The sequence below is a fragment of the Rutidosis leptorrhynchoides genome, chromosome 3 (assembly GCF_046630445.1).
Source record: "Rutidosis leptorrhynchoides isolate AG116_Rl617_1_P2 chromosome 3, CSIRO_AGI_Rlap_v1, whole genome shotgun sequence".
NCBI lineage: Eukaryota > Viridiplantae > Streptophyta > Magnoliopsida > Asterales > Asteraceae > Rutidosis > Rutidosis leptorrhynchoides.
Genome location: NC_092335.1, coordinates 412,344,181 through 412,361,005, shown reverse-complemented (window position 1 = coordinate 412,361,005; position 16,825 = coordinate 412,344,181). Strand labels below are relative to the sequence as shown.

Genomic DNA, 16,825 nt, shown 5'->3' with positions numbered 1-16,825 from the left:
GGAATCATTTATTAAACCTATAAAATACCCGTTGTTAATAATTAAGTCAACAAAGAAAAAGAATCCAATTTGCCGGTTAGATCCGAGAACCTCACAGATCCACCGTCCACATTTTAATCATGAAATCTCAGCCATCCATAACACTCCAGTACCCCACACTTGTAATTCTCCGTATGTTGTGTATGACATGGCATTTAACTGCTTTTCAAATCCGTGTTTCAAGTCCGAGAATAAATCACAAAAATAAAGTTTTCCCCCTTTTATATCGGCTCGTAAATAAATAATTGAACTCAGTTCCTCTACATAAACCCCAATTTAGCCCTAATTTCTGTAAGTTTTCCGTAATTTTACTTCTTTAAGTGATTGTTACTGCAACTGTACATAATTCATGCTTTAATTAACTACATATGAATCTCGTAATAGTAATTAGGTTTTTGTGTTTTATGTGATAAGAAAGTCAACGAATTTTTAGTCTGAAGTGTAAAAAATTTCTCTTTTGTACGTTATAAGTGTATATGTAGGTCTTGCTAATGTTTGCTGCTGATATATGACTTGTGTGTAATTCCAGCTCAAGTGAATGCGAATATATTTTACGCAAGGTTTTGTTGTTCTTGTTGTTGCTTCTGCTGGTTGTGTTGTGTAATGTCAATGAATTAGCTAAAAGTTATATGTTAATTGAAATTTGTACAATTTGTAATCTTGTTACCTATTGAGTATTGACTTATTATATCTTTTTACTTAATTGTTTGCAACTAAATGTTTAGCTATGGGGGAGGAAGATACAACAACTGATGTTGCGGAAACGGTGAACACCGCGACTGACTCTGCTGATAAAGTGGTTAAAGATGTGAGTGAGAAAAAAGAGGAGGTTAAAAAGATGGAAGAAGATGAGGTTGAAAAGGACAAGAATGCTGATGTAAGCGAGGATGCAAAAGAAGAAGAGGAGGAGGTAAAGGATATAAAGGAAGGAGATGAAGAGAAAATGAATGAAGAACCTAAGACTGAAGAACATAAGACAGAGGAACCTAAGACGGAAGAACCTAAGACGGAAGAACCTAAGACAGAGGAACCTAAGACAGAAGAACCTACAACTGAGGCGATGGAAGTGGATGAACAGGAAGAGATTGAAGAGGAAAAGGTTTCAAAATCCCAGTCAAGAAAGAAGAGTGGTGGAGAAAAACCCTACAGCAAGACAAAGGCATCTGGAGAGAAAAAAGGGAATGAGAAAAAGGAAAAGGGACCCACAACTCCTGTGGGTCCTACAATTGAGCGACCTGTAAGGGAGCGGAAATCTGTAGAACGGTTGGTTGCCGTCATCGAACAAGATACTGCCAAGGAATTTCATATCGCGAAGGTTAATGAATTTTAAATTTATATTTCATGACCTTGCTTGTCGTTTATGCCTTAAATCTTCCTATTTTGACTGGTATTTATTTATTGTTATTATTATTATATGAAATGCAGGGGTGTGGTACTGAACTGAAAGATATTCCAAATGGTAACGTCTTAAGTTTTTCTTTTCTATGTTTGTTTCATTCTTGCACTAGATTAGATGTCCGTTATTTGGCATAATATTTATATTGATTTTGAATGGCATAGTTCGATCGGAGATATATACTTCTTATAGCTTAATCTGAATGTAGATTATTTGGTAGACACAAATCGCTTAATGAATTTGAAATTTAACGTGAATTTCGGCATCACAATTCACTTGATCGTGAAATTATATAACTCACACCAGCTATATTTTGTATCTTAGGGTGTGTTTGTTTGCCTCTTAATGGAATGGTTCAGCGTTGAATGCTGAACCATTCAGCATTCAGCGTGTTTGTTTCTGACCTCTGAATGATATATGGTGCTGAATGGTTCAGAATTCAGTGCTGAACCATTCAGAGCTGAAATGTTCTCTTAACCATTAAGAGCCTAAATTTTCTGTAATATTTTCCTCAAATCATATTCCGAACACTTAACCAACAAGTATATTGAATTTTTTTATTCATGTTACACGTTAATAAGTTAATTATACTCGGTTAATATCGTTCATTCCAAATGATTATCAAACAGCTCTTTTTCATTCAGAACAAACATTATTCAGAGGCTTTGAATCATTCAGATTCAGAACCATTCAGCGCTTGTAGTAACCCGAACTAATCCTCCCGGACGGAGTCTTCAACAGTTGGTTCCATTGCGATGATCGACTCCAAGTAAGATCCTTAATATGAGCTATTGCACAGCGGAAGACTTAATTTGTACCTGAGAATAACATCTTTAAAAGGTCAACATAAAGTTGGTGAGATATATAGGTTTGATGCTAGCAGCGTTATAACTATGGACCACAAGATTTCATATTCATAAACATAATACACTCGCAAGTGTATGAAAAGCATTCCAAGCAGTGGGCACTCGGTAACTAGCCTTAACAAGAGTGTGTACCCCTGAGTTATAATAATATGTGCACCGAATCAAGTGCGTTCCGTTAACCTCGAAGTACTAAACACCCGTTCTTCTAGTTTAGTAGTGACTAGAACAACATCTGGGTGGGGGTGTAAAACCCGATAGATCTATCTTTAGGATTCGCGCCTACCAGTTCATAAACCAATAGTTAAAGTTACCAAGCTAGGGGATTTTTGATTCAAACCCATGTAGAACGTAATTTTTAGTCACTTGTGTCCATAACGTAAATCATTTATAAAAATAGCGCATGTATTCTCAGCCCAAAAATATTTAAAGTTTAAAAGGGAACTATATACTCACCATACTGTATTTTGTAGTAAAAATACATATAACACCATTTAACACGTATAAAGTTGGCCTCGGATTCACGAACCTATATCATTTATATAAATATTAACACATATAATGATAATCGAACAAGTTTATATATAACTTTATTATATCATTTTTATATTAGTAACCTATATGTTTCATGTATTTATTTTATATATTTTAAAAATATAAATTTTGTTATGTTATATGTATTAAATATATTTATTTATATATATAAATATATATATCATTTGTTTGCTAGTTATTATAATATTACTAAAATGATATTTGTAGTGATAATAGTAATAACGAAAATAATATTAGTTATAAATAGATTAATAATACTAATATTTATAAAATGATACTTGTTTTACTATTAATGAAAATGATAATAACTTTTATTAAATTTATAAGGATAATAATAATAATAAACCTAATCATAATTATAGTAATAGTACACATGCTAGTAGTCATAATAAAATTTAAGGATACTTGTAATAACAACACTTATTAATAATAATAATAATAGAGAAAAAAAATATAGTTATACCCTTTAATAAGCTCTCTAAAAAGAATTGGCCACAACGAGACTCGAACCCGCAACCTCCCGCTCGCCTGATACCACACTAATCCACTGAACTATTTCGGTTTTTCTATTATTTTACGGATCCACTATTTATTTATCCCATAAATCCGACCTCCACAGAAAAAGATGTCGACCCAAAATTTACAACCCAGTTCTCGGCCCACAGTTTATCTAAGCCCAACTAATAGTTAGTGGCCCAAAGGAAACTCAATATAAACAAACCCTTAGGTTATCTGGCGTTCGAATGTTATCGGGCAGAAACACATGGTACGCATTCATCATTAATATAATAGCATCGACATTATCAGTACAATCTCCCACATACCGAACCCCACTAGTTTACTTTATCGATTAATAAATCCCAAAAGATCCCTCAATAGTCCGATACTGAAAATAAAAATAATTGATCCAAGTTGCAGTATTTTATAAATTAAAAAGAAAAAGGTTCGGTGCTTCTTCTTGTTCCCTGGTCTTCGACAGCCATACCCACCAAAAAGAGAAAAAAAATTTGCAGGTTACCAATCATAATCTCTCTATCGTTCTCTTTAAATGTATTCATCATACATCATTCGTTACTCTTCTGTTATCACCGCCGTTCCCGTCCCATTATCATCATAGATGTGGGTGATGTTTGGTGGTTTTGGATTGGGACTCGATTGCATCAGAAAAAGAAAACAACGCAACTGCTGTTCTTGGTTTTATTTTGATTTAATCCAGTTAGTTTAATGGCTGTAAATGATATTTGTGAGTTGTATTTGATATTGTAAAGTCTTATGTATCTAATAACAGCTGGAAAGAATTTTCTTATAGCAAAACAGAATTCGAGAATTTATAAATCAAAAAGAGAAAAGGGGAAAAAAATAGTTGAAAGCGATACAGGTTTTGTATTTCGATTGGTTTTAACTCGTAATATCCCAGACCGAAAATCACAAGGAGCACAGTTTAAAACAGATCCTGATAGTGATGCGATTAATTTTGTATTTAACCTATTATACAATTAATTTATGATAAAAACATATTAGTAAATATAATACCAATACTAATGATAAAAATTAAAATTATAATAATGATAATATTAAAAATGATAATAATAATCACTAATACCCATAATAATTATATTAATAATAATAATAATTAATAATGATACTAATAATAATCAATGATAATAATATAATATTATTAGTGTTAATAATAATAAGATATATTATTTTCTAATAATAATAATGATTATAATCGTAAAAAAAAATACTAATACAAATAGTAATAGAATTAATTATATCATTAATAATAACAATATCAAATAACACAGTGTAATAGAAATTATTAATAATAAAGAAAATGAACATTTTAAATTTACAGATAAGTCTAATAATCTTTAATAATAACGACAAGCATAATGATAGTAATAATATTATCAATGATACCCATATTAATGCTAATTAGAATAGTATTAATGTTATTAGTAATAATCATAAGTTTTACATATCAAATTTTATATCTATATGTTATATATAATATTATTATTATTATTGATTCTCCTATCAATATTTAATTTAATAAAAGTAATAACATTAATAGTATGTTAACTTGCAGTTATAATTAACACTACATATGATATGAGTAATGATTATAATATTAATAATAATAATAACAGTATAATAAAATAATTGTATAAATTTTCATAACTATTTATATTTAAATATATATATATATTTATTTACAAATAGTCGTTCGTGAATCGTCGGGAACAGTCGAAAGGTCAATTAATTATCCAAATATAGATTTCAAACTTTCTAGACTCAACATTAAAAGTTTTGCTTATCGTGACGGAAACATGTAGAGATTAGAGTTTAAATTTGGTCGGAAATTTCCGGGTCGTTACAGTACCCACCCGTTAAAGAAATTTCGTCCCCGAAATTTGGTAGAGGTTGTCATAAATAACAGTAGAGATGTTTTCATGACGAATATGAGGTAATAGCGGAGTTTTATCATTATGGATATATATAGATAAAACATTTCGATCATGTGAAGCGTACGAGCGAAGCTATCACAAAAGAGTGAAATGAGTAAATATGATATCGTTTTAACTGATGACATGATTAGAATTGATTTCTGGAATTTATGGAATTAAAGAAAATCTTACGTAATAAGATTGGGTTCTTCGGCGATTTAGAAAACAGGATCTCCTTTGATTTAATGCGGTAATTTGTTTCGATTTCTTTGTCGGATATTTCACTATAAAACTACTCCCTTCGTTTTCCTTCTTCCCGTCCTTGAGCCAAGCGAGCAATGGTCCGAAATTTGAAGGTGTGGAATTCAGAATAAACATAGCTAATGCTCTCAGAAAGGAATGGTAATGGCATGATTTTGATTTGTCAAATTACCAGAATATCTTGGAAAAGATATAACTATCAAGATGATATGTTCCTAATATGTTTGGAGATTGGATAGAATGTAAGAGCCGTGTAACCTGGCATATGATGATGGTACTGTGAATCATCACATTCCATTAGAAACTTAACATGACTTACTGTAATATAATGAAGTTGATCAAGTTTCATTATATTATACTAAATCATGCATCAGTTCCCAACACTGCTTCAAAACATTCATATTTTAAACTTGAAGATTTCAGAATTTAGAAACTAACACAGTTTCTTTTATGTTGTAACGCAGATATTACGGGGAGATAGATGATTGCAGATAGGAATAGTTGTGAAAATATCTTTAGAAATATGGAGAATATGTATAGCGGAAAATATGAAGATATCTTATAATATCTAAGATAAGATGATGATGAATAATATTATCTGAAAAAGTTTAGAATAAGGAGTAGGGTTCATACTGACGGTTTCAACAGACACTGAATCATTTGCATTATTTGAAGGCAGGTTCATTCCTTGTATTTGTTCTTTGTTTCCTTCACGGTTAGCTCAATCCATTTTTCAGCACTAAATTTTCTATCGAGCGTTCCTAACATTCCCTTCTTTATCATCAAACTTTTGGCCATTTAGGCCATCTTAAATTTTACTGTTTCCTCTGCATTTAATGCAGTCATATCTGAATCGTCGATTATCAATCCGAGGTGTTTTTGGGCGAATTGTGTTTTTAGATGATTAAATGCTGATGATAAAATGGCGGAGTATGAAAGGTTTCCCGGTAACGATGAGGAAAACCAATCGTATATATCAAAGTTATAATAAGACTTTTTCGAATGAAAGGTCGAAGTTGTTCTGCTGAAGCTGTGACAAAATTGGCTACTTTGAAAAGGAATCGTAAGGTTGTTTTTGCTAATAAATGCTAAAGAATTAGTCGCGGTACGTGTTAAACTATGACTTTGGGTTCAAGAGTTTTTCATGTGTATAGATCTTTTCTTCTGTAGATGAAGTGCGGTCGGTTCAACTTCTCGATTGAGGTATTTTCAAGAATCCTGATAGGTTTGTACGCGGATTGTAAACGTTGAGATACAAATGAGGTTTAAGATAGAATCAAGTGGCAAACTTGAAGATTAGTTTAGTTTCATATGTTATAATCAATATTTTAATTCATTTTACTTGTCCATAGTTAGCAGTCTATCAGTCCAATTGTCCAATGGTCCAATAGTTCAACCGTTCAATGTATTCATATATAATTTAATATATATAATTAATACGTATCGTGACCCGTGTACCGGTCTCAGTGTCGATCACAACTCAAAGTATATATATATTTTGGAATCAACCTCAACCCTGTATAGCCAACTCCAACATTCACATATAGAGTGTCTATGGTTGTTCCGAAATATATATATAGATGGGTCGATATGATAGGTCGAAACCTTGTGTACGTGTCCCGTTATTTAAAGTGCGTAAAATAAAGTGCATAAAAGTAAATAACAGAAATTAAATGACGATAAATAAAATTGCGAGAATGTAAATTGCAATAAATAAAATGTAATACGGAATTAATAGTTAGCTGGGAACAGTTAGCTAGGAACAGTTAGCGTGGAATCTTAACAATATTTCAATTAATTAGCGCATTTGTTTCTAACAAATTTTTATCATATCCAATGTTTTCTTCATTATGCCACTTGTTGGATTCTGATAGATAAAAATTCAAATATGAAATTTGAATAAAAATGGTTATTCTGTGGTGAACGGATACGTATATCGGTAGTTGTAAGTAGGATAGTAAATGATCGTTGAATCAGATTCGAAGAATGTACAGTGTAACTTATTAATGTGAATTCTAAATATTCCTCGGGTACTACCCACCCGTTAAAATATTTTCATCATTAACAGTTTGTACAAAAGAATTTTTAATTACAATATTTATGAAAATATACTTGTATATATATTTTCATCGGATATAATCATGGATTTAATGAGTCAATAAGATATTAAACTCATCTGATTTATCGTTAATACTGGATTACATGATCTCTAAAACATTAGAGATTACATAATTGCCATGTCGAACAAAGGTAAACGAGGTAGAACAATACGTAGAACGAAATTAATCGATGTAGGACGATATGTAGAACGAAGATCATACTCGAAATACAGATGGTAATATTGAGGCGTGTGATGTTGATATTCGAGGTACAAATTGTGATGTTGAGAGTTACGGCGCGGTTATGGTTTAGGGATGATAAGGGTACTGTCGACGTCGATGATGGTGGTACTGATTATGCTGCTGGTGCTGCTGCTGGTGTTCGTAACCTTCGCACCATATTCTCCAAAGCCGTCACGCGAGCGCGAAGTTCGTTAACTTCTGCTAGTACACCGGGATGATTGGTGGTTGGAGTGAGCGAATGAACAAGATCTGAAATATGGGATAGTATATAATCGTTACGAGATACTCTAGAAATGAGAGAGAAAATGGTTTCTCGAACAGGTTCGCCGGTAAGTGCTTCAGGTTCATCGCCAAGAGGACAATTTGGTGGATGGAAGGGATCACCCTCTTCATGTCTCCAGTGACTTAGTATATTACGAACCCACCCCCAATTCATCCAGAATAGATGATGGGAGATTGGTTGATCCATTCCGGTGATGCTGCCTTCGGAGCTTGAATGAAAATCCATATCGGCATAGCCGTCATAATCTGAGGAATTCGAACTAGATGCGGAATCCATCTTGTATAATCGGAAAAATGAATTTTTAGTATGAAATAGATTATAGAAGTTAGATTTGATATTCTTCTATACATACTTTACATATGTATATATAATACCAAAATCCCGTAAATTACGGAGAATCTTTGAAAAGATGTCAACTAAAGTCCAATGTAACAGATATGCTAAGATATGAATTTTGTCTATACACTATCGATGCACTAGATGCAGTAAGACGTGTCTAGACTTATGAATAATAAGCAGGCAATTCCCTAAGGATAATAAGCAAATAATTTACGACTAGAAATGATAAGCAAAACTTTTTGACAGGTAGACACGGTCAAAGTCCAGACTCACTAATGTATCCTAACAGCTACTAGTTAGACACACTAATGCAAGGCCTGGTTCGCTAAGACCAACGCTCTGATACCAACTGTAGTAACCCGAACTAATCCTCCCGGACGGAGTCTTCAACAGTTGGTTCCATTGCGATGATCGACTCCAAGTAAGATCCTTAATATGAGCTATTGCACAGCGGAAGACTTAATTTGTACCTGAGAATAACATCTTTAAAAGGTCAACATAAAGTTGGTGAGATATATAGGTTTGATGCTAGCAGCGTTATAACTATGGACCACAAGATTTCATATTCATAAACATAATACACTCGCAAGTGTATGAAAAGCATTCCAAGCAGTGGGCACTCGGTAACTAGCCTTAACAAGAGTGTGTACCCCTGAGTTATAATAATATGTGCACCGAATCAAGTGCGTTCCGTTAACCTCGAAGTACTAAACACCCGTTCTTCTAGTTTAGTAGTGACTAGAACAACATCTGGGTGGGGGTGTAAAACCCGATAGATCTATCTTTAGGATTCGCGCCTACCAGTTCATAAACCAATAGTTAAAGTTACCAAGCTAGGGGATTTTTGATTCAAACCCATGTAGAACGTAATTTTTAGTCACTTGTGTCCATAACGTAAATCATTTATAAAAATAGCGCATGTATTCTCAGCCCAAAAATATTTAAAGTTTAAAAGGGAACTATATACTCACCATACTGTATTTTGTAGTAAAAATACATATAACACCATTTAACACGTATAAAGTTGGCCTCGGATTCACGAACCTATATCATTTATATAAATATTAACACATATAATGATAATCGAACAAGTTTATATATAACTTTATTATATCATTTTTATATTAGTAACCTATATGTTTCATGTATTTATTTTATATATTTTAAAAATATAAATTTTGTTATGTTATATGTATTAAATATATTTATTTATATATATAAATATATATATCATTTGTTTGCTAGTTATTATAATATTACTAAAATGATATTTGTAGTGATAATAGTAATAACGAAAATAATATTAGTTATAAATAGATTAATAATACTAATATTTATAAAATGATACTTGTTTTACTATTAATGAAAATGATAATAACTTTTATTAAATTTATAAGGATAATAATAATAATAAACCTAATCATAATTATAGTAATAGTACACATGCTAGTAGTCATAATAAAATTTAAGGATACTTGTAATAACAACACTTATTAATAATAATAATAATAGAGAAAAAAAATATAGTTATACCCTTTAATAAGCTCTCTAAAAAGAATTGGCCACAACGAGACTCGAACCCGCAACCTCCCGCTCGCCTGATACCACACTAATCCACTGAACTATTTCGGTTTTTCTATTATTTTACGGATCCACTATTTATTTATCCCATAAATCCGACCTCCACAGAAAAAGATGTCGACCCAAAATTTACAACCCAGTTCTCGGCCCACAGTTTATCTAAGCCCAACTAATAGTTAGTGGCCCAAAGGAAACTCAATATAAACAAACCCTTAGGTTATCTGGCGTTCGAATGTTATCGGGCAGAAACACATGGTACGCATTCATCATTAATATAATAGCATCGACATTATCAGTACAATCTCCCACATACCGAACCCCACTAGTTTACTTTATCGATTAATAAATCCCAAAAGATCCCTCAATAGTCCGATACTGAAAATAAAAATAATTGATCCAAGTTGCAGTATTTTATAAATTAAAAAGAAAAAGGTTCGGTGCTTCTTCTTGTTCCCTGGTCTTCGACAGCCATACCCACCAAAAAGAGAAAAAAAATTTGCAGGTTACCAATCATAATCTCTCTATCGTTCTCTTTAAATGTATTCATCATACATCATTCGTTACTCTTCTGTTATCACCGCCGTTCCCGTCCCATTATCATCATAGATGTGGGTGATGTTTGGTGGTTTTGGATTGGGACTCGATTGCATCAGAAAAAGAAAACAACGCAACTGCTGTTCTTGGTTTTATTTTGATTTAATCCAGTTAGTTTAATGGCTGTAAATGATATTTGTGAGTTGTATTTGATATTGTAAAGTCTTATGTATCTAATAACAGCTGGAAAGAATTTTCTTATAGCAAAACAGAATTCGAGAATTTATAAATCAAAAAGAGAAAAGGGGAAAAAAATAGTTGAAAGCGATACAGGTTTTGTATTTCGATTGGTTTTAACTCGTAATATCCCAGACCGAAAATCACAAGGAGCACAGTTTAAAACAGATCCTGATAGTGATGCGATTAATTTTGTATTTAACCTATTATACAATTAATTTATGATAAAAACATATTAGTAAATATAATACCAATACTAATGATAAAAATTAAAATTATAATAATGATAATATTAAAAATGATAATAATAATCACTAATACCCATAATAATTATATTAATAATAATAATAATTAATAATGATACTAATAATAATCAATGATAATAATATAATATTATTAGTGTTAATAATAATAAGATATATTATTTTCTAATAATGATAATGATTATAATCGTAAAAAAAATACTAATACAAATAGTAATAGAATTAATTATATCATTAATAATAACAATATCAAATAACACAGTGTAATAGAAATTATTAATAATAAAGAAAATGAACATTTTAAATTTACAGATAAGTCTAATAATCTTTAATAATAACGACAAGCATAATGATAGTAATAATATTATCAATGATACCCATATTAATGCTAATTAGAATAGTATTAATGTTATTAGTAATAATCATAAGTTTTACATATCAAATTTTATATCTATATGTTATATATAATATTATTATTATTATTGATTCTCCTATCAATATTTAATTTAATAAAAGTAATAACATTAATAGTATGTTAACTTGCAGTTATAATTAACACTACATATGATATGAGTAATGATTATAATATTAATAATAATAATAACAGTATAATAAAATAATTGTATAAATTTTCATAACTATTTATATTTAAATATATATATATATTTATTTACAAATAGTCGTTCGTGAATCGTCGGGAACAGTCGAAAGGTCAATTAATTATCCAAATATAGATTTCAAACTTTCTAGACTCAACATTAAAAGTTTTGCTTATCGTGACGGAAACATATAGAGATTAGAGTTTAAATTTGGTCGGAAATTTCCGGGTCGTTACAGCGCTGAATCATTCAGTTTTATTAAACGCACCCTTAGTCTTAATTTATACTATATAGATACACGAATCGGTCAATGAAGTTAGATATGGACATGATTTAGTCATTTGTTAGGGCGTTACATATGAGTTATAATACTATGTGTAGTGAGGTTAATTGAAACATTGGTTGTGTTTTTGGAGATCAAACTAAATATGTCTGTATTCCATGTACTCAAACATGTATTACGTATCTCTGTATATACTTAGTATCTAATATGTTTCTACATCTGTAATTGTGTTTATTTTGGATGCTTTCCAAATTTGTTTTTGGCATGCTTGAACTGTTTACACTTTAGTAATTCATACTAGGAATTTGTAGCTTAATTGTTTTCACATGCTTCATTTATTTCGTCTTTGTTAAAGGGAATTTTGGACTCGTGATTAATGGTCATATAAGTTGCTTAAACGTTTTTATTCAGTCAAAAGTTTCATTTTCTTTTTCGGGTCTGAGCGAGTAGACAAGATAAAAGGAGAAACTATCTGATTCAACATGCAATAAGGCAAACTTTGAAAGGCTAAATTTAATTACCTGAGCACATATCCCCGTTCCCTTCCTTTCGCAGTTGCCTAAATTTTATAATCTGTTGCTTATTTTTACAGTTGCATACAAGTTGTCAAAGAGGAAGCTAAATGATGAAACTCTCAAACTGCTCCATACCATATTATATGGAAGGAGAGGAAAGGTAATTGAACTTTTAACCCATGAATGTATATGGTATATGGATCAATGAGTTCTTTTAAGTTCTCATGAAAAAATATTTGTTTATGCTTAAAGTTCTCATGACAAAGTAGATAACTCTTATGAAGTCAAAATATATTATAACTGCCTAAGATTAGTGGTGAGAATTATTCAAACAAATAGTAGTTGATAATATTTATACAAACTCCATTTTTGGGCCATTTGATTCATATCTATAGTAAACTACAGTATATAATGTAGGAACTAGTAATATTCGAAGTCAAGTAATCTTCTAAGCCTCATATTGCCAATTTTAGAAGATTTTTAAATGTATAAGTATTTATGGTAAGACATTATAGTTCTCTAATTTAGAATCTGAGGTTGCATATGGATATAAAACTGCTAATACAGAAATATTCTGTTATTGACTTGTTCAAACAGACATGAAGTATTTGTTTCATAAGTATTATTTCCATTAACATAGGGTGATGTATTCAAAATGCAGGCTTTTCAAATCAAGAGTAACATCTTGCGTTTTTCTGGCTTTGTCTGGCCTGAAAATGAGGTAAAGTACAGTTTAACTATAAAAGAATGTGTATAGCACTTTGACTTTGACCGACTAAGACCCGACTCAATCTGACTCAGCCCGATTTTTTTAGGGCTGGTCCCCAAACCGATGCATTGACTGACTCAACCGACTTTTACAACAGTGGTTCAGATATATTAACATGTATATAGCACTGTAGCTCTCTGTAATACAATAATATGCTTACGTGTATTGTGTATGGATAAAAATGATGTTATTATAAAATGAGTTTTCGACTAATAGGTTACTTATTAACACAGCAGGAGAAGCAAAAATTGAAAGTGAGAGAAAAACTTGACAAGTGTAACAAAGACAAGCTCACAGAGTTCTGCGACCTGTTTGACTTACAAGTCACCAGATCTACCAGCAAAAAGGTTCGTTTGCCTTTTGTATGGTTCTTGTATATGGTTGATGTGTTTAGCTATTATAAAGTTCAATAGTTTTTTTTTTTTTTAAAAGAATAATACTTTTGAGGTAATTCACACTAGAGGTAGAACCTTTTTTAACGTATACGCTTTCATGGCTTATTTGTCACTTTTAGTTTGTTAATGCTTGATGTCTGTAATAAAATATAGTATTGTTTTTGGCAATATCTATGATAATTTGATATCTTTTATTTTTTTAACATTGATGATTTCTTATTGAGTACATTCCTTTAATTTACGATGTTGTGTATTTATTGCAAATAGGAAGACATTGTGGTGAAGCTTATAGATTTTATGTTGACTCCTCATGCCACAACTAGCGAGTTGCTTTCAGAGAAAGACCAGGTTTGCATTTCCAATTCAGTCATGATCTTTATATTTCTCGATTTTAACACTTACCACTTATATATTATGTTATATACAGTCAAGCAAAAAGCGTAAGAGCGCAAGCAAGAAAAGCACATCCACATCTGTGACTACACCTTCAAAAAGCTCATCTAAGGTACTTATTCTTGGTTTATAATATCAGGCTACTAAAGTTTATAAACGGTATCAAATAGAAATTATAGTAAAGTAACGAACGAGATTAAACTGGGTCTTAATATGGTAATTATATCATAGTTTTTCAATCTAAAGGCTTTCATTTGGTTTTTTACGGTTTCTTTTTACAGAAGAAGAAAAGTAAAAGTACTTCTGAAGATGATAACAAGAAGATTGCACCTAAAACAGACGAGTCAGAAGAAGAACAAGAAGAAGAGGATGAAGAAGAAGAAAAAGAAAGTGAAGAACATGAAAATGTTAACGGTGCAACAGACAAATCTGAGGATGAAAAATCCGAGGATACTGCAAGTGAAGAACGTGTGTCTGAACCTGAACTTGAAGAAGAAAACAGCAAGAAGCGCAAAAGAGTTTCAGATAAATCATCTTCGAAAAAGGAATCGGCTGCGAAACCTAAAGCCAAGAAAGTTGCTACTCCTAAAAAGACTAGCTCACCTCAAAAAAAGGCGCCAAACAAATCTTCTACTAGTGGTTCAAAAGTTAAAGGACAAAGTGAATCGGGTCCAAAGACGTTCGCAAGGAAGAAAAAAATAGATGCAATTGAAGAGAAGCCTGTAACTCCAAAAGAAAAAAGTGGTAAGATTCTATTTCCTTTTTACCAAATAATTGGAGGTTGTAAATTGGGTGGGTCGGGTAGATCATATAATGGGTTTGGGTCAAGATTGGATTTTTTTTGTACAGCTTGGACAGATGGTGCCAGGCCTTTCCAAACACTGTCCTGTTCTTTCCTTTTTGAATCTTACATCTTTTATGGTTTAAAATACAATAATCTATCTATGTTATGAATACAATAATCTTATGTTTGAATTTAGAGAACTTTTAGGCATTTTATATTCACGTTGATTGATTTTTTTACCAGTTCCCATTATATGTCTGAAAATAAAATCAACTTTATCCATTTTATCTACTTATGATAAGAGCATACCCAGATACACACATTTGTGACCAAATGAGTTGAGATTCCACCTCTAAAATCGTAGTAATAATACTTTCTTTCTCTATTTGAGGGTTTTTTTTTTCTTCTCAATCCTGCATTTCTTACAAAGGAAAAAAGGCTGTGAAAGCGAAAGAGAAAACTAAAGCGGAAAAGCAAAAGTTAAGTGATGATGAGCTCAAGGATGCTATAAGTGAGATCCTTAAGGAAGTAGACTTCAATACGGTCAGAATCTGTTACCATTTATATTTTGTTGTTGCAACTAAAAATGATTCGTCACATTAATATTTTTAATGTCATCTAATGACTGTTCAGTCTCCAAATTTGTTAGTGCAATCTATAACAATTAATTTCCTTTCCTCTGTTTTTAATGTGGTGTAAACTCATTTCGACACTTGATAACTTTCTATGTTTTGCAGGCAACTTTTACTGATATTCTCAAGCAACTCGGTAAGCATCCTGTATTGCCCATTAGTTATTATTAGTAGGTGTCAGTCTTGACCTGTTTACAAAGTTAGGGTTGACCTAAAGTTAGGGTGGATTCAGGCAATGTTTTTTATTTTTTACATGTAAAGTTAAATTTTAAAAAATGGTGAATAAGATGTTCAAACAGGTCAAACCGTCAAGCCGGTTGTAATCTTCATGCATTAAAATTTCTAAATCATCTTATTAAGAAAAGCTTGCTTTACTATTGACAAACTGATTTTATTTTTTGAAGGTTTAGGGTAGAATGTGTTTCAGGTCAACCCTACCCCGAAATTACTCAGTTTGTTGCTACCAAAGTCTCCCATTTTGCCACCCATAGTCATTGGTATATTTAGTTTGACAACATTCTTCTTGTGTAACCTTTTTTCAGCTAAGCGATTCGATACAGATCTGACACCAAGAAAGGCATCCATAAAACTTATGATCCAGGAAGAGCTTACTAAACTTGCTGATGAAGCAGATGATGATGAGGAATAAGAGGAACCCGAGAAAAGTGGAAAACAAGCATCTGGAGTGAAAGCATGAGCATCGCACAAACTATATATCTTTTCATTTCGTTAACTTATTGTTTTGTTGTTGGTTCGAGTGTAAGCATGTAACATAAGATTAGCTATTGCTTTTAGGTATCTAGTCTAGATGTAGAGTAAGAGTAGATGTGCAGTGGTAATGACTGCTTGTTAATTTGTTATGCTACATACATGACATGCGAGGCGAGGGTATAAATTATAGGGAAAATTGTATATTTTGAATAATCTGACCCATTCTTGATATCTATATTTAGACTCACAGTCACATGCATGGGTGTTTTTTTTTATTAAATGGCACTAAGATATATATTTGAAAAAAGAAGGAATTGAGTTTTGTTGTTGTCATCTTGCTAGAAGATAAACTAGTAGGTTTTAACAAGCTAAGAATTTCAACGAGTGACACTTCTGTCTATATATTTTGAATCACGAAAAAATAAAAAGTTAATTACACTGATGTCCCTGTGATTTTGGTTAAATTTCCCTAACTTTTAAAAATTATATGCTTCGTCCCTGTGGTTTTAAGTCCAAACGGTGGTAGTCCTTGTGGTCTTGGTTAAATTACGTCGCTAGTCCCTAACTCTTGAAAATTATATGCTTCGTCCCTGTGGTTTTA

General features: G+C 31.6%; 1 protein-coding gene across 2 annotated transcripts; it reads left to right on the top strand.

Moving 5' to 3' along the window:
- The first annotated feature begins 758 nt into the window (after positions 1–758).
- Positions 759–16,477, top strand: LOC139897778 (DEK domain-containing chromatin-associated protein 4-like). Of its 2 annotated transcripts, XM_071880474.1 has the most exons (11): positions 759–1,354; positions 1,465–1,498; positions 12,618–12,700; positions 13,202–13,261; positions 13,546–13,656; positions 13,972–14,052; positions 14,132–14,209; positions 14,379–14,841; positions 15,312–15,424; positions 15,619–15,649; positions 16,056–16,477. In XM_071880474.1, the coding sequence occupies exons 1-11, from the start codon at positions 767–769 to the stop codon at positions 16,160–16,162; spliced, it is 1,749 nt and encodes a 582-aa protein (XP_071736575.1). In that variant the 5' UTR covers positions 759–766; the 3' UTR covers positions 16,163–16,477. The 2 variants fall into 2 exon arrangements, 1 of the variants encoding a protein (XP_071736575.1); XR_011776789.1 differs by lacking the exon at positions 16,056–16,477 and having other exon boundaries at positions 15,301–15,424; positions 15,619–15,655.
- The last annotated feature ends 348 nt before the right edge of the window (positions 16,478–16,825 follow it).